Source organism: Oreochromis aureus, linkage group 20, assembly GCF_013358895.1.
Source record: "Oreochromis aureus strain Israel breed Guangdong linkage group 20, ZZ_aureus, whole genome shotgun sequence".
Lineage (NCBI taxonomy): Eukaryota > Metazoa > Chordata > Actinopteri > Cichliformes > Cichlidae > Oreochromis > Oreochromis aureus.
Genome location: NC_052961.1, coordinates 21,687,011 through 21,706,379, shown reverse-complemented (window position 1 = coordinate 21,706,379; position 19,369 = coordinate 21,687,011). Strand labels below are relative to the sequence as shown.

General features: G+C 41.3%; 1 protein-coding gene and 1 long non-coding RNA gene across 2 annotated transcripts; one reads left to right on the top strand and one right to left on the bottom strand.

Moving 5' to 3' along the window:
- Positions 1-4,436: 4,436 nt before the first annotated feature.
- Positions 4,437-6,095, top strand: LOC116309744. Its single transcript, XR_004198652.2, has 2 exons — positions 4,437-5,327; positions 5,645-6,095. It is a non-coding gene; the product is annotated as an uncharacterized LOC116309744 (long non-coding RNA).
- A 152-nt stretch (positions 6,096-6,247) lies between these two features.
- LOC116309740 (solute carrier family 2, facilitated glucose transporter member 5-like) lies at positions 6,248-17,684 on the bottom strand. The gene is made up of 14 exons (XM_031726427.2): positions 17,649-17,684; positions 17,181-17,272; positions 14,617-14,741; positions 14,410-14,508; positions 14,164-14,324; positions 13,960-14,084; positions 13,717-13,869; positions 13,489-13,614; positions 11,471-11,658; positions 11,225-11,335; positions 11,025-11,126; positions 8,865-8,940; positions 8,516-8,643; positions 6,248-6,563 (listed from the first exon to the last, which is right to left on the bottom strand). Exons 3-14 carry the CDS (start codon positions 14,659-14,661, stop codon positions 6,339-6,341), a joined length of 1,539 nt encoding a protein of 512 aa, XP_031582287.2. The 5' UTR covers positions 14,662-14,741; positions 17,181-17,272; positions 17,649-17,684; the 3' UTR covers positions 6,248-6,338.
- Positions 17,685-19,369: the final 1,685 nt, after the last annotated feature.

Sequence of the window (19,369 nt, the reverse complement as noted above, 5' to 3'; positions counted from 1 at the left end):
TGGCCAGTATCAGAAGACACCAAATTCGTATGGAGCCAAAGTATTGAGCAGCAATAATGACCTGGACACAATGTCAACTTTTGAGTAGCCACTCTTGTATTGCTACAAGATATAATAGATATTGTCCAATTTGTACAGAAAAAAGTGCAAGACAAAACAAATAGCGTGCACACTGAAATAAAATAAAAGTACTCGTTGGGGCCCTTTAAGGATTTAGAGTTAAGTTGGCAAAAGCCAACTTCAAAGGTCCTTGTGAGTGTAATTGGAATGTATGAGTGTGTGGGTATGTATCTTCTTTGGGGTGGATCGTCCTCAAAGTGGTTGGCTCGCCATCTATCACGACCGGAATTTTGTCCTTGTCCTCGGACTTTTCTGTCCTCTCCAAAAACCTGACCGTTGCTCTGTTTCACAAAAGCCTAACACACACTGGTGTTGGAATTGCAGCAGCTCTCCGGATGAAAGGTGAGTGGTTAGCCGACGTTGCTTCTCTCCTTCATCCAGCCACTTGACTCCGGACTTCCAGCAGGTAAGTATGCTGGCTTTCCTTCCTCTCAATTCTGAGTTTTTCTTCTCTTTTGTCCGTGGATTTCTCGGGTTGAGTAGCAGATGCCTCCACTCCTCTTGCTGAGATGAGAAAAAACCCGGGAGCACCATGCACCTTCACCTCACTTCCTGGCTGACAGGTCAATGCGGCCTGCGTAGGCTCTGATTGGTCGCTGAGCTAGGTGCCCGTGGGGTGAACTGAGAGGTGCATTCAATGGTCATAGGAAATATGACACTCTGTTGATGTGGACAGTTAAAATAAAGAGAATAAATACTCTCTCTTCTCTATCAATGGTGTAAATGTGTTGTTTTTTCATCTGGGCTACACAGTGTTTGGATGAAAACAACCACTTCAGGCACATCACACAAGGGTCATGTGTAACTGAACCTGAGATTTTGCAACCACAGGGATAAATCCTGGGCAGCGGTTTGGAGTCTGCCATATTAGGGAAGCTTGATGTAGCTGGTTTGGAATGGCTAGACAGCTAACGCTGATTTTTTGTTGTTGTTGTTTTTTTAATCGATCGGATAGCTATGGTGAGCTAGTATGACCTGGGTAGTGTGGTGGCTAGCGCTTATGCAACTTGGCTTGGTGACTGTGTGTAGCAAAGACAGCTAGCTAGCCGAAAGAGCGTTCCCCATAGTGAGACAAGTGAATGTTTGAATGAGAACTTACATACTCGTAGACAGAGATGGGCAGTAATGCGTTGAAAGTAATGTGTTACTATAATCCGATTACTTTTTTCAAGTAATGAAGTAATTCGATTACTGTTACTTTCCCATAAGCACACTGCATTACTGCGTTACTAAACTGTGATTTTGTTTGTGAGAGCGTCTCATGACAATGACGTACAAGCATGCGACGTCCGTGGTAGCAACCGACGTTTGTATATAAGCAATGGATAATATGGAGTGCGGGAGAGAGTATGACAATGCAGCAATATAAAGCTTGGAAGTACTAACATTACTTTGAGTTTGATTCCATAAAAAGTGACAAAAACATTAGCTTCCACTGTACACTCAGCGTGGAAAGAAAACTTCTTTTTACAGCGAGAAATTAAACTTCACTGACATGAAGGCTGCGTCACCAGGCAAACCTCCACCGACCCCACTCCTGCTAAACAGTGAAAATAGACTTAAGAGCAAGCACGATCTGATATCGTCGTGTTGGTGTTGTTCCAGGATCAACATTGCAAGTGACCAATCAGAATGTTATGACGTCATACTTTTGCGACTTCGGGAAAAACCGCCGTAAAACAAAAAACTGTACTTAAGCTGCGAAAAACCGCCGATCAACGGACCCTGACCCCAATCCTAATCCTAACCCTTTAATAAACGGTAAACAGAATTGATATTGTCCTTGCAACATTGGAATTTCATAAATGCACGAATGGCTTGGCGCGCAAAAGAATAACGTCACAACAATGTGATTGGTCACTTGCAGTGTTGAACCTGGAACAACATTTTCATGATGATCTGGGAACAACACCAACACGACGATATCAGATCAGATCATAAGAGGCACCATGACTTAGTGCTGCTGAATCTTTGATTCTATTTATTTTTTGTAGTGTTTTACTTGCATCTATTTGAAAAAGTGAGTTTAAACAAAAAAAAATTATATGCTGGAATATGCAGAAAATAGATTTAAATGTTAAACAAATTTCTTCCATTCAGAGAATGTTGAATATAATTTAGTTTTTGCTTGATACAATGTGCATAAAGTTAAAAGATTAAAACTAATAAAATGAGTTTTAAAAAGAGACATTTTCATTTCATGGAATTTTATATAATGAAATATGCAGAAAAAAGAGAATTGGACTGAAATGTCTATTGTTTTATAACATATTCAGGTTGTGTATTATGTTTTTAAAAGTAACTAAATAATAAAATAACTAATTACTTTTGAAAACAAGTAATCAGAACACTTTATTAAAGGAAATTGTGTAAAGGAGAAGTAATCAGTATTAGCAACTAATTACTATTTTCAAGTAACTTGACCAACACTGCTCATAGATATTTACAATCTTTATATTTGAAGATATTCCTAAATTAAACGAATGCGCAGAGAAAAATGCTCCTAAATTCATGTTGTTCGTGGTAGAGAGGTGCTCCCGACTTATTTATTTATTCATTGAAAAACTAATAATGACATGACCGAGATGACTGTCGATTTAAGAAATCAAATATGTGCTCAAGCTTAAATTAAAAACGGAGTTCAGATTACAGTCAGATGCCCAAAAGCTGCTTTTGTTACGCTATATGATCACTGGGATCGCTCCGGGCGATTTAAGCAGAACGTCTGGGAGGAGTCGCTGTCCTGCGCGACAAAACCTGGAGACGCAGCGAAGGAGATTTTCTGCGTGTTTTTCTCTGCAGAAAATCTGTGGTCAGCGATGCCATCCCTCATGATGGAATCCACTGCACATACAAAGGTGGGCATTTTTCTTTCAGTGTGTCTGGATTAGTTTTTATAGAATTTACTGCATAGTTGTTTTTTTTAATCACCTCAAACTGCGCTTTCACAGATCTTGATGCGCGATGCGTAAAGCGCAGGGATGTTTGTGCAACACAAATTTTGAAAAATAAAAATAAAGTGGTTGAAATGAAAATGGGGTTATTACTGTTTATTCACAAAGATCAAATTCCTTTGACTGCTTGGTGTCCTGGTTATTGGACAAATACTTCGGTTAACAGCTGGTTGACTCTTGTAAAAACCATGAAAGGACCATTTGGTGTACAGCGCAGCTGCTGCTAAGATTCTGGCGATGAATGTTATTTGAAGACGCAACATTATTCTGCTGGACAAGTCCACTGCGTGCCAGGAAACCAGCAACGTGTGAGCTGGGTGGTTAATCCATTTCAAAGAAGGCTAATGTAAATCAAAAGTTCAAACAGTGTCAGTCAAATGCACAGAAAGGACCACACCACAGTTTTTTCTGCCTGAACTATCAAGCATAAATTTACGTGGAGGTTGAGGTAGAATTTCCAGTTTTTGAAATCCCCTCATTTATGTATAGTTTCCAAGACTGTCATTGCTTTTTGGAAAAGTCATCACTGCATCACATCACATCAACAGCACTGATAACACTGACAAGAAATGCCTGCTGCTGAAATAAACGTAGGCCAAAGCTTTCCGGAAATCAGACACACAGCAGCAGCTATGTAAAGTATTCATGATTTGTGATGATATATTGGTGTCAAAATTGAACTACCTCCCAGTATGAAGATCACTGAGGGTCTCCCAGGAAAGTACACAGCCGTCCAGATGCACCTACACTGGGGCGGCTGGGACTTGGAGGCCAGTGGAGCAGAGCACACCATAGATGGGATCCGCTACATGGCAGAGGTAGGCTTACAAAACACAAAGGCTGTCCATTGCAGTAAAGCCAGGTTTTAAAGAACGTCCGTCTCATGCTCAACCAAACTGAGATCAGTTATAGGTGCAGAAGTTTAAAGGGATGATGGATTTCATCAGAGTGAAGTCTTTTAACAAGGAAACCAGAATGACCTGCATCTATTAATCAGCCCTCTTTTGTGAAACCATTTCTGAGCTGCACACAAACAAATTTCTTGCTTCCTGTTGAACAGTTTTAAGACTTTCTTTCATTTCATCAAACAGCTGAAACAATCTGTTTATAGATTAAAACTGAACTTAAAGTTAGTAAATGCATTTCTATCTCCTGATAGAGTCTTCAGCTACATGGCAACACAGTGAATGAGTGCTTGTTTCCACCAGGCTGCTCTGGATCTCAGACAGCCTGTGACCTTCAGCTATGAGACGCTTCCTTTCCTTTCCTTTGAGAGGTCATCGCCACAGCAACACCACAGCTGGCATCCACTGTGGTAGCAGCAGTTTGGAGTCAAATAATTTAGATGAATCCAAGTGAGAGTTTACATGCAACTGAGACTTTATTTTCACCTCTACAGCACTTTACTCATAAGTTAATATCTGACATCTATCAAAGAAGGAACATTAACCAGTCAGAATGACTAAAAAGTATAACATATCTGTAAAAACATGACTAAAACTGTCAGATGTGTGCAACCGTTACAAGTGACTTATTGAATGTCTGTTTGTTTTTTTTAAAGAAAGCAACTTTTTTGGTTTCTAGCTCTTTATAAAACAGGTCAATAAATCTGGATTTTTGGTTGTATCAGTGTCTTTTAAGCATGTTAAATACAATTTTATAATAAAGCTTTAAGCAACACAGATCCTAAAATACTGTAATAATTTCTCTAAAGCCTGCATTTATGGGATCAAGTCACAATGATCTCTTTTCACTGAAACTTTAAGCATTAATGTTAACACAGCTTTGTTTTGGGTTTTTTTTCCAGGATGGCTATTTTGAGAACACCTACTATAGTGATTTTATTGCAAACTTGGAGAAAATCAAGTATGCCACAAAAACAAACAAACAAAAGTAAACCCCACACTGCTCTACTTGGGGTCAAAATCCAAATGTGACCTCTAGCTGAGCCATAGCTGACTGGTTTAGTTTAACGTGGTGTTTGTGTAACCCTCACAGGTCAGTACATGAACATATCCCACCTTGATGTCCGCTCAATGCTCCCCGAGAACCTGAACCACTTCTTCAGATACCAGGGCTCCCTCACCACTCCGCCCTGCTACGAGAGCATCCTCTGGACTGTGTTTGATAACATCCATTGAGGACATTCATTCGGGTGCTTGCTTGTCTTAAAAGCTGCCAAACATATCTACATGTAAGAGATGGCTGTATTCACTTTGCAGTGTTTGCTTCTTTCCTTTTTCTTCCCTTTAGGTCATAGGTGTCAAACTCTGGCCCGCGGGCCAAATTTGGCCCGCAGCCTAATTACATTTGGCCCGCGAAGCCATACCAAATTACTATTAATGCTGGCCTACTGGTATTATACAGCTAATATATATATTGTTTCGTATTAAGCTTTGCTTGTTCCATATTCAGTTTTTCAGCAAAACTTGTTTGAGTCCATAAGAAAAGATTCATTCTTATATCTGGAGGAAGAATTTTTTTCAATAAATATTAATGTTGGCCCGCGACTTTGTTCCAGTTTTGAATTTTGGCCCACTGTGTATTTGAGTTTGACACCCCTGCTTTAGGTGGATTTCACAATTCAAGGTCTATCAGATATGGTGGGTGGTTTTAAAATTTGATATTGATGTGCAATTAAAGTTAGATTGGTGCTTCTCCAGCCTGATTCTTTTTTTCTGTCGTCCTCAGAAACTGGCTTTTTGTTTCCTCTGGTGCTCATCTTCCAGGAGAAAGATTCTGTCAGTTATGCTTTGGCCAGACTAAAACTGAGCATGTATGGAGGGGTGCAGCTGGACAGTCAGTACAGATGTTTCTGATGCTTCTGTTTGTATGAGCTTCAACATGCTGCAACAAGCCAGAATATCATCTGTTGATGGTGGGGATTTGATTGAAGGGTTTATGGTATGTTTTACAAAGGACAAAATGCTTTTCAAGGCGCCTACAGGCCAATATTAAAAACACGTCACAGCTTGAGCCATGTACCGCATTCATATGTCATCAATAAAAGCTTACAAGAGACCTGCTGTTTGCTCATTGACTCCTTCACACCTCTTTAAGGCTGCATCTAGTGCATACACCGACTCACAGCAAACCTTAGCCTGCATGGAAATCTGCCAACATCTGCAGGCACAAATACAAAGAAAAAGCACACAAAGGCATCTAAAATTAAAACACTGTCAAATCTTCTACCACACACACAGACTCCCTCGCTCCACACCCGCAGTGAATACTTCCTCTTCTATCAATGCCCTTCTTCTTTCTTCAGAAGGGCGTGGCCTTCTGTGCATCCTCTGGGCTCTCTTTGAGCTCTTTCAGCGGGAGATCGCCGTCACCCAGATTTAACTCCACTTTGTTCCTCTTTGCAAACATCTGGAAGACTTCCAGGAATGTCTTCTTCTTTGTTTCGGGCACCACCAGCCAGATGTAGATCAGGGTGACCAGACAGATGACGGCAAAAATGATGAAGCTGTAGGGGCCCAGGCCTCGCTGGGGAGAGAAGGAACAGAGGAAATGTGATTTCTGGGTCCTCGATACGAAAAGTAAATATGTCGGGAAGACAAACAGAGCAAACAAGGTGAGGTCAAAAGTGAAACACTGCTCTTTATGGATATGTTTCTCAAGCATCTTCTTCCCTTGATTACACTTTCAGGTTTAAACATGTAAAAGGAAGTAAACATGAGATAAAGCTTATGTTTATATCTAAGATGACATCATTCAGTTCATTAGAAAAGATGTTTAATCAAGGAAAAAACTACTGGACATAATGTCTCCTCATTTAAGATTGTACAATATATTTTCTGGTGTTATAATATTCAAGCTCTGATACTATGTTTCAGGAATTGTAGATGCAGTGAAAAATGTTTTGGGCGCTCTGCATGTTTGCATTCCTCATGTATCTGCCTCCTCCTCATTCCCTATGTTGTGCCTCCTCTTGTCCTCTCATTTTGTTTCCCTGTCTGTGTTTGTGTACGAGGAGTAGGTGAGCCACTCCCTTTCCAGTTTTTCCTACTTCTCTCGATGACCGAAACCAACACTGTTCTCTTGTGCTTAGATCCACCAGCTTCCCACCTGCCTGCCTGTTTTATTCAGCTGATTTGATCACCCCTGGCTCCAGTCTGCCCAGTTTACTGTGAGTCAAACAACAAGCCAGCTTTTCACACAGAAACCATTCCTGACTAGTTCAGCAGCCACAAACACTAAGCCATCCATCTAAAATAAATTCCTTCTTTCCTTGACATGCACAATAAATGTTCTAAGTGCCACCTAAGGTGGAGTGTGCATCAGGTAGGTGAGTGATAGGTCCAAACTGCATTCTCTAGCATGACAGCAATCAATAATAAACAGGAGGAACCAACTGATTTTTTTGTTTGTTTTGTTGTCAGTTTGATACCTGAATCAAACTTAGTGCTGAACCATTAGGAAAATGTAGAGAAAAACAAAAAATATATCTGAAATCAACTTTTGTACTTTACCTGAGTACTCAAAGCACTTTATACAACATGCCTAATTTACCAATTCAAACGAGGACTTTTTTCCCTGTGCTGAAGTGCTTTCTATCTGACATTCACACTCCAATGGATGCATCACAGAGTTGAGGAATAATTTTGAGTAAAACGTAAATTAGTTGAAGTCAGCATTTTGGCCCGCTCGCTTTAGGGGTCGCTACAGCAGATCATTGGGGTCATCTCACTCTATCCCCAGCATCCTCCTGTGTCACACAACCCCTCTGCATGTCTTCCTTTACTAGATTCATGAATCTCCTCTGTGCTTTTCCTCTTTTCCTCCTGCCTGCCATTTCCATCTTCAAAATCCTTTGTCAAGTATATCCATATAGGGTCTGCACATGTCCACAGCAGTTCAGTTCTTTAACTTTTTCTCCAAACTGCTTAACCTGAGCCGTTACTCTGATGTACTCATTTCTAATCCTGTCCATCCATCCTGGTCATAACTCTTCAGTTCTGCCACCTCCAGCTCAGCCTCCTGACTTTTTGTCAGCGGCACAGTCTCCAAACCATTCATCATAGCAGGTCTCACTACCATCTTCTAATCTTTTCCTTTCACTCGTGCTGCTATCTTGTTATAAATCATCCTTGACACTCATTTCTAGCCACTCCACCCTGACTGCAATCTACTGCAATCCTCTCCTCTCTTACGCACTGTTTGTTGCAGCATATTCTTTACTTAATTCCTATATTTGTGTTGCAGGGATGAAATGCAAACGTGTGTGCACTTAAGTCTTTTCTAAACAGGTTAATCCCTACTTTGTCTTGTTTGCAAATCTATGCAAATTGCAAAGAAAATATCAAAGTAATCCAATTCTAAGTGACATAAAGGATCACATTACAGCGAGGACATAAACTGCCTTGCTGGTTATGCTTGATAAAACATCTGCAACTAATTCCATTGAAGTCTGAGCCTGTAAAAATTGAGTAACTAACCTCGAGGAAGGGGAAGATAAGGCCTACAATGAAGTTGGAGAGCCAGTGGACGGAGCCCGCCACCATGAACGCCGCAGGCCTGGCTGTCTGCCTGAACATCTCAGTGGCCACCACATAAGGAATGGGACCTGCAGAACAAAAATGCAATTAACCACAACCAAAACACTCGAGACAGACATCATGAGTGTTCACAGTAACAGAGGATGCTCATGTCTCAAACAAACTGAGTGCTGATGTACAAACTTTGATTATATGCCTGGTTACGTCTAAACAACACTTCAGCTAATGGAGCGCCCTGCTGTAATCAGTATGTGTGTAAATACCAACAGGTGTGCTCAGACAGACTCACTCGGTCCTATGGCATGTCCGATGACGTAGATGATGACACAGGCGATGCTGACATAGGGCATCCATGTCACAGTCTCCTGCAAACACAGACAAGCAGCTCTCAGTAACTGTTCCTTCTGAAGTTTGTAAGCAGGAGCAACATTAATGGCTCCACGCAGAGGCCTTGAGGATCAAAGGCAGATGATTAATGTGCCTACTCTCCACTGTGTCTCTAAATTGTGCCTTTACTGCTGCTGAAAATAACGCCTGTCTGAAAACACTGGCTCCAGGTGAGGTTGCAGGTTTGAAGGAGGGCAGCACTGCGTTTGCGGTTCTCTCTAATAGTCAGTGTTTAGTGCCAGGTCTCATGACTCCTGAAAACAAAGGGGCCAAAATATCACTTTATTGTCTCAGACCATGATGGGAATCCTAGACGTACAAGATGATTACAGGCCAGTAATCTGTAGCACAGTGACACTGTTTGTTATTTTGGGTTTTTACTGGTTGCTTCTTGTTTAATTATTTTGCCAATCTGTCATCATGTCAGATTCTGCTGTTCCTTAGGTGTCCTGCAGGGGTTCTCACTGTGGCTTTTCAGAAAGGGCCAAAACATACAGACAAAGTGTAGGTGAAATTAAATCAAACATACAAAGATGTGGGTCTCCACACCCACCTGAATCCAATTTTCTGTTATTTATCATGTGCCAGGTGTTTGGTTTAGCTTTTTTAAAAACAACAACAAAAAAACAAAACACCAGAAGCCCTTCTTGACACAATCCCAAAGGGATTTGGGCCTCTTCCCTATACTGAACTGGGATCTTTTGCCTGTTAGTCAGATGTATAAACCACTACACTATGGAGACAGAGCTATTTTTATATATAATCTCTCATTTTTAGGAAACACAAAAGTAATTAGGCAGCTGACAAGCAGTTACATTGTTAAGTGTGGCCTGTACCCTTTTACAAATTAAACTGATAACATACAAGCTTAATTTACTGTCAACAGCCACTAATCCTTTCAAAAAAAATCCATATCATCGTCGTGCATATCAGTTTCAACATCTACAATCTGGAGACACCTTCATGAATGGAAATACAGAGGGTTTATAATATCACGCTGGTGATAACCCTGGCAGGCTTTAGATCTCACCCTGGGTCAACACACCTGAATCAAATGATTAGTTCATTACCAGGCCTCTGGAGGGCTTCAAGACATGTTGAGGAGGTAATTTAGCCATTTAAATCAGCTGTGTTGGATCATCTAAAACCTGTAGGACACTGGCCCTTGAGGCCTGGACTTCCCCACCCCTGTTTTATAACAAGGTGCAAACTACTGGTTAGACTCAAGAACAGGAAGGCCAGATTAGACTAAACTCTAAAAGGCCTGCACAGATCTGGAAAAAAATCTTGGGATAAATGAAACCAAGATGAACCAGAATGACGGAAAGAAAAAAAACTATGGAGAAGCAGAGAAACAGTTCTTGAGCTGAAACATACTGCACCATCTGTCAAACATGGTGGAGGCAATGCTATGGCATGGGCATGAATGACTTGAACCAAACCACTGGCGTTTGTTGCTGACATGGCTGCTGATAGAAGTAACAGGACAAATTGTAAAGTGAGTATAGGGCTAAACTCTGTGCTCAGATCTGAAGTGATCAGACAATGTTTCACAGTACTATGGTGGCTGGATCTCAACCCAAGCACAGCAGCTTTGCAGTTTTAGTAAATGTACAACTATGTATAATACGTATGTAACTTCTGAACAGCGATTGGACAAGTTTTCGTTAAACCACTTGAGTAAAATCTGAAAATTTTTATTTCATTCATATGTCATTTACAAACCAGAACCAGTGTTTCTGGTTACCCAAAAATATGCTGAACAATGTTAAATGACTTAAATTTAGTAACATGGAAGCATAACATGTGAAATGCTGTTAAAATTATAAGCAGCTCACATTTACGATCTCACCTCTAACTATAATTAGTAAATTTTTAGACTATAGCTGCAATTAAATCAATCTCATGCGGCGTTACTCTCTGATCCACTGATCCTGAGATCATAAACACAGTCTTACAAATCTCCTCTGTTTCCAAGTTGGGAAACTAATAACTGAACCAATAGAGGGCAGCAGAGTGACAGGTTGCAGGCATTAGTAGCACTGACAGGTCTGTACGGTACCTGCAAGTTGAGTGCGACAGTGAGCAGCACACAGGCTCCGCAGCAGATCCCAAAACCACAGAGGAGGAGCAGACGGCGACCTGAGGCCTCCACGATGAACACCTGCGATTACAAAACCCCTGTTCAAAGTGGTTATCTCCATCTCACATGATCAAACAACACACAAACAGCTCCTCCCCTCAGCTTTGCTGAGTACCTACAGCAGTTACGGTCATAAAGACATTCACTGCTCCCGTTCCCACTGTGACATACTGGATGTCACTCTCCTTGACTCCTGCAGAGCCGTATATGCTGTCTGCATAGTAGTAGATCTGAGAGAAGAGAGAGAAATGCATTATGGTTATAACACGACAGCCTGTGAATAAGCAAGAACATAGATGTTGTCATGCATCCTGAAACCGAGTTATTGTGTGAGGGACGAGGACAACTGGACGGGCACGTCTCACCGCATTGACGCCTGACAGCTGCTGGCCCATGTTCATGACAACTATGGAGATCAGCTGCCAGCGAAGAGAGCGCTGGGACAGCAGGGAGAACACACTCAGGTGACCTTCGGCCTTCTCGGACTGGTCCTCCTGACGCATCTCCAACAGCTCGCTGTCCACGTCGTCCCACCCACGCAGGCGCTGCAGTGCTAAGAGTGGAAACGCATACAGTACCATAAATGCTCAGTTTATCTTCGATGTGTAGTATAATTATGTGCGACATTGCGCTTTCTTTTTTTTTTTTTTTAACATTGTCTCTTTTATTGAGAAAGCAATTGAACATAACAGTAATATGGCTTTCTACATTACTTTTGCTTTCACATTTTTAAACTTGTAATTGAAAAGAAAAAAGAGAGAAGAAAAAAAAGGGAAAGAAAAAAAGAAGAACTTGGGTAAAGTGGTAGCAGGGCAGACAAGTTAGCATCATATTATTGACATGGGAATTTAACTCTACGAGAATATTACTGCGCAGCTCAGTTAAGACCACTGATATGTCTCTGTTGTCTAGCTTACACCGCGGGATGGAAAGATGTTGAAGGAACAATTGTTAAAGGAATACCAATTACAGCTTTAATATCGGATATAAAATTACAGAACAAAATACATATGGCAGACGAACCCATACTACAAATAATGATATCTGCTTGGAAAGAAGTAATAATGCCTCTAAAGTCTTAAGATGGTGCGCATATGATTCAGATTTTACCCCGAATCAGTACAATAATAGATTCAAGAACTGGATTTCAAAAGGTATAACTAATTACTATTCATTTGTCCACAAGGGGGCATTCCAAAGCTTTGAATTCTTAAGGAGTAAACATGATTTAGGCTCAGATGACTTTTTCAGATATCTACAGGTCAGAAATTATTTTAATCAAAACTTAAAACTGAACCTAAACGATTTACAATTTGTAGAAACATTTTTATCATTAACTAAATCCGGAGCACAAAGCAAATTTATTTCCAAACTATATAACAGCATCCTGCGGTGTAAAAACGACAGCACTGTCTATATTAAAGCGATGTGGGAAAAAGAAGACAATTACAGAGGAGTGTTGGGGCCACGCATGCAAGATACAGTGGGCTACCACTGGGTCTAATGTTTGGCGTGAATTTTGCTGGAAAAGCATTATGAGATTGTGGTGAGGCGTGGTCGGCGGTGCCGTGCAGACGCACCTGCACGGCATCCGCAATCACGCCCGCCTGTTAAAACACGGGGACTCAGGGGTTGGTGACTGATGGTGGTGTGATGTATGTGCAGCTGCCAGCAGAGAGCTGCAGCAGCCGAAGCTCTCTGCTGCCACCGTGCCTTATTCACGCCACACTGGTGCCGAAACCCAGGACGCAGCACGGCGGGACCACAGGTTGTTATTGAGAGCCATCTTTATTCATTCCGCGGCTGCAGGAACACCACCATCATTCACCAACCCCTGAGTCCCCGTGTTTTAACAGGCGGGCGTGATTGCGGCCGACCACGCCTCACCACAGAGATTTTTCATTAACGCTGCTCAATAAAGATACCGGGGAACTGGTGACACTTGTTGGAGATGTGGGGGAGATGGAGCTAACCATTTCCATATCTTTTGGGATTGCAAAGTTATTCGCCAGTACTGGTCTCTAATCCATGAACATCTACAAAATGTTTTTTCATTTGTTTTCCCTTTAACCTTTGAGATTTTTGTGTAACACACCAGTGGATAAATTGAATTCTAATGATAGAAGACTTTTGTATATCCTACTGGCCGCGAGTAAAAAGCCCCTTACGAGGAGATGGCTTAAGCCTGAACCACCAACGATGGAAGATTGGATACATTCTGTACAAGAGATCTATACGATGGAAAAATGGTCATTTTCTCTTAAACTTCAGAGGGATACCTTCTACAGAATATGGTCTAAATGGACAGAATATGTTAAGCCTGTGAGGTGTGATTTTTTATGAACCATGCTTGTTTTATGTCTATGACATCACACTTTCTTACCTTTCGTTGCTTTCTTCTCATCTCCATTCTGGATGAGCATGTACCTGGGGCTCTCAGGGAAGAAGGGGAGCAGCAGGAGCTGAATCGCGGCGGGAATACCAGTAAGGCCAAGCATGAGGGTCCAGCCTAGACACACACAGGCAACACAGACAACCTTTTAAACCTATTCTTAAGGCCGTGTCTCAGCATCTGATAAATAAATGTTCAAACATGTACAAACTTGAGTACCTGTGCTGTTTCCCAGTATGTTTCTAATGCCCAGCACTTGGGCGCAGAGGATCCCAACAGTGATGAAGAGTTGCGGAACAATGCCGAGAGCTCCCCTCAGGTTTTTGGGAGCGATCTCACCCAGATACATGGGCACCACATTGGAAGAGAGACCTGCAGATGGGAAAGCATGGACGGGTGAAGCTAAACCGCCTGATCATGCCTGATCCTTAACCTGGGCTGTTGTTAAATTCGGGAGCTGACCTGCACAGATGCCTACTATAAACCTGGCCACAATGATGATCTCGTAGGACTTGGCGATCTCACTGACTCCCATCATTATAGCAGGGACGATGGAGAAGATGTTGTTGAAGAGGAGGGTTCCCTTCCTGTAGCAGGGATGAAGCATTAGTTGCAAGAAACATGCAGAGCGTGCTAAACTACACATGGAATAAAGCAGATTCTCACCTCCCAAATTTGTTGACCAGAGGGGCCACCATCAGAGAGCCAAAGAAGCCTCCGAGAGGGAACATGGACACGGAGAGAGACCACAGCAGAGTCAGGACGTTCTCCTCCATCGGGCTGTGGTAACGCTCCGTGTAGGTTGTATTATAAAATTGCTGCATGAACTGAAAAGAGCAGGAGAGCACTGATAGGAACTAATTATCTTCCCAGCGAGTTCCATTCAAGCTTTTCTTTCTTTAATTAGCTTACCTGCGATGGAGAGTTGACCGCAGAGACATTGTAGCCGTACTGGAAGGACGAACCAAATGCAGCTATGAGTGTTGCCAGCGCCAGGACTACAGTTAGCCTCTGTTTTTTGTTGGGGAGAGGGGGACAACATCAGAGCGCTATTTGAAAAGTCAGAAAAGAAAAGAAAATCGTGACCATGGTTGTGATCACACGTGGACTGTAACTCACCCCTTTCCTCTCCACAGGCTTTCCCCATTCCTCGGTGTCCGCCATGGCCGTGTTTGGGCTCGCTGTCACTTTCAGCAGTAATAACAGCACACTTTATTATTACTGCCCACTGGATCCTGCCTGCCCTTTGGACACCAGATTAGAGAGCGTGGCATTGGTTTATGGTTAGCGCACTCATGTTGCTGACTGTGCTCTCAGGTTAATTTTTTTTTTTTAATATAATACACAATGAAAGATTAAAAGCTTACTTGAATGTTGATATTTAAACTCTTATATTGCACTGTATCCTTGACTAAACAAGATCAGTGGATGCAGCTGTCATTAAAGAAAAAATGATAAGGATAAGGCATCTTTATTGCTGATCCACGCGCAGGCTGCACTGCATCAGATGGATTTATTAAAATATTACAACAGCAGCAAATTCAGCATTTGCTGTCAAACAGTTTGAAAGGTTTATCTACTTTCACGTCTCATCGATGACACTAAAAAACTGTTTGTTTGTTCGTCCTTGCACAAACACCACAGCTGTAAACATTTCTTTTTCCAAATGTTTGCTTTTTCTGAAATTTGTCATGCACACCATCATCTCTTATCTCTAAAGCGGAGTCTGCTTGTCGATACAACGTCCCTGAGGCTATTTGCTCCTGGAGCTGGATGTTACTTGCTTCAATGCACAAACAAACAAACCAAAGAAAAAAAGCAAACAATTACATTTCAGAAATACTTCTGCTCAGAGTAAAATATTACTGAGGCAGTCTTAGAAGAGTAGACTGAGTTTTACTGAAATAAAATGAATGAAACCAGAGTTTGTTTTTATACATGTATGTAATAAAAAGATCAGTAAATGTTTACTACACAGTTGTGCTATTTTAAATTTGCCGTTTTACAGAAAAACCTTTTTATTTTAAATAGAATTATTTACATAAACCAGCAGGTTTCATCAAAAGGTTCATTTACTCCTTTGGACACAAAGAGGTTTGGCTTGGATGGCAGTCAAAGTTTGAAACTTTAACAAATCTGGCATCAGATGTGATAAAAAGAATTCCAGCTATTCGGAGGAGCAAACATTATGGAGACTGTAACCAACCTCCCTCAATTCATATCAAGATGCTGACATTTTCTACTTTTGTTCACATTATCAGTGTAAAACTACAGCGGAAAGCTGTGGTCTTGAAGTGAAAGGTTAAGGCCTTGAAGTAAGGTTGGAGCAGGGTTATGGTGGACTTATTTAGTGGGCATCTCCTTTGATAAGCATACATTTTAACATTATGGGGGTTTACATATAGAACCAAGTGTAACCTTTATTAGGTTACACTTGGTTACATGTCACTTCTTTTGCTTATATCACGGTGGAAGAAGCTAGTGGAGCTATTGTTGCTGCTTGTAGCATCCCACCAAGGTGGTAAAGTGGGTAAAGTGCAGGTTCACTTCCAGTTTAACACCTCACTCCCATATTTAAAAAAAAGATTTACAGTCAGTTCAAGGGCTTAACATGCACATATCAGCACAGAAACATGCACACAGCACTGCCCGTAATAAAATGTTATCATGATAATGACAGTGTTGTGGAGATATGTGAAGGTGTTACTGTGAGGGTTGCAACAAAAAAAAGAATCTCTTGCTTTGGTTTGGTATAAAGCTAAAGCTACTTCCAGTTGCTCCCTTATTCACAATGAGTCACCAGAGTGGTTTAAAACACAAGCACCAAAGGATTTGTGTCTCCTCCCAGAACCAAACCAGGGATCTTTTGCTGGTTAGGCAAATGTGGAAAGCACTTCGCTACTGAAGGAACTACTGATTGCCAATAAACAAGAAAAATTCTTAGGCTTGAAATTCTTACAGCACATACCGAAGATGCAACCTAAAGTGCTTTGTAACACCTGTAACATACACAACCCCCCTGTGTATAATACACAGAGCTGAGGTCAAATATATACCTCTTTGTGGCCATTTTTACTAACCTAGCTGGCTGAGAAATAACAAAGCAATGATGATTACCACTTAAAAAAAGTACAATAACTACCAAAAATGCCCCCCAAAAATGTAAATAACACAAATTATTGAGTAAAACAATGCAGACTGAAGCCTCTTTTTTTAAAGAGTTGTTCTAAATGGCAGCACTTTTATAGCTATTAGTCACCAAAGGAAATAATAAATGATGAGTAATTAAATCAATAAAAGAAAGTCATAAGCATATTTTGGTCTGATATTCTCTTGCCTGATTTTCAGACATTTCAAATTAACAGTGAACTGGAAATGAACAAACACAACGGGGGCACAACATGTGGCAGGGTGGACAAACACCAAGCACCTTAACTGAGATTTCGCTTCCCTACCGTGCTATGAAGCAGAACCGCACAAACTCATAGATAATTACACAACTGTTATACAGTTTAGACTTCATTCATTTCCAAAACAACTTTACAAGCAGTTAAAAATACATCTAAGAATTCAACCTTAGATGTTATGCAATTAAAACATTGCTTTTACCAATATAAGTAACCAATCCTGGGATGTAGTATTAATAAATAACACTTTTTCACGTCAGTGTGGCTGAAACCTACCTGCTGATTCAGATCAGTCCAAAAACAATATGACAGAGCTGATGGTCTTTAAAACTGTTATTTTCTTACTCTGATGGCTTCTTTGTTTTCCCCTGTGCAAAGAGATCAACAAAAACAACACAATCACAAAAACAGAGAAATAAATAAATAGCATTACTGTCATGGACTATGGGTCAAAGTATCATCAGAGCATTCTGCATCCTCGTCGTGTTTTTGTTCAAAAAGCTGCTTTTGGTTTTGTAGATACAGCTCCTTCTTTCCTAAACATGCGGCTGGCCCGGTAGCAAAATGGCAGCCGCTTTTTTAAGTAATTAAGCTTTTTTTTAAAAAAAAAAAAAGCTAATTAAAACAAAACTGTAATTGCGTTTGATTCTTCTGAGGAGTAAAGTGCAAAAAATAAAATTAAAAAAAAAAAAAAAAAGGTCTCACCAAAGATCGTTTTTAAGTAAATAATTGCAAAGTACTTACTGGACTTAAGCCACCAGTCACACCCTTGTAGAGATACCCCCACACACAACAAACTTCCAAATGACTGCGTGGATGTGAGTGAACGGACCAAACCATTGTGAGGCAAATGGGGTGGGGGGTGGTTGGGGTAGTTGGGGTATAAGGTGTGGGGTGGGGAAACTTGTCAGATACTAAAATGACTTGTTTGGCTTCTTTAAACAAATCAATCAATAAATCAATAGCAGCCTTGGTTTTAGTGCATATTAATATCAGTACACCGTTCAGTTGTATTACTGCATAGTTATACATGCAAATAATGAGGAGACACAGTTTTCTGGTTTTCACAGGAGAAGGAGTAGCTTGGGACCATCATGTCGCCATGTAATTTCCATCCATGGTTGCACTGCACTGATAGGACCAAAATTTTCCAGAGGTATGAGGGGGTGCGCACGTTGGGGACACTCCAGACCCCCCCCGACAAACTCTCTTTTAGCCACGCCCCTGGTGCTTTAAATCAATTGGGGAGAGAGCACAGATGCAAACCAGGAGTCAACAGCCCCTGGTAGGCCTGCTGACCCAGGAAACAACAGCTGCTGCCCCCCTCCTGCGGTATTTTATTTGTCTTTTTTTGTTTTTCTCCATCCCCCTCTGTGCATTTTCTTGCAGGTGGCCTACATTATCCACCCCCCGGGGTATTTGAAGCAAGCGACACTTCCATGTGTAGCAGGTCTACCTTGTCTGCTTCGGGCCTTTAACACTGCAGTGCTGTTCCTCTCTAATCCCAAAGACAAATATGATAAAACCCAGTCTAAAAGTTGCTGAGACGAAACAGGTTGCAGACTGTGCTGATGAGACTATTTCATATTAAACATGAAAGTTAGAAATGTTGCATGTTTAATGAGAGACTTTTGAATGTAATCTTCTTGGTAGATTTTTGTTTCCCATATGTTATATGAAATGGGAGCTCCATGTAGAAAATTTGCATTGCTAGTCCTCCCAGCAGTAAACAGTTGGTGGCGCTAATTTGGTGAGTAATGCCAGAACAAAGTGCACTTTCACTGGGACCTCAGCAGCCGCCTTTTTACTCACACACTAAACAAATGAGGAAACCAGATAGTAACCTGTTTTCCTGCCACTGCTAATTTATTGCCTGTGGTGGACAATGTGGACAATGGGCTCCCGCACCAATGACACTGCCTGTGTTATCCCCCCTCCAAGTTAACTTTACTGGTGAATGGTCACCCCTGGTATTGTAGCACAGGCTCTCTTAATGAATTTAAGCAGGCAGAAAGCCAGCAGAGGAAAAAGCAGAAAAGTCTTTCTTAAGCACCCCCCTCCTGACTCAAGTTACTTCAATGTCAGCCAAATCCCTGAATTGACACAACACATTACTTCCTGCAGGAAATACGGTAAGTGCTGCTCCTCTGTACGTCCTCTTCCATCCACAAGGATAAAAGAGAAAAACTATTTATTGGCTGTTTATTTTAGATGTCATCGGCACAAACAACATTCACTACCTGCATTTTCCCAGACATGGTATCTGGTTATTGATGGTCTGAGAGAATGAACTCTGCACTGTGTCCCGTTTCTTTAGACCTCAGATAAAAATTTGATTGGAGGAAAATACAGTTAGGCCTGTGATGTACTTGTGACCCTTCCGAGGTGTACTCTGTGTGCACCCACTGTCAGCTGGGATAGGTTCAAGCCCCAGCGCAAGCCTGTTTTGATAAGAAAATGGATGG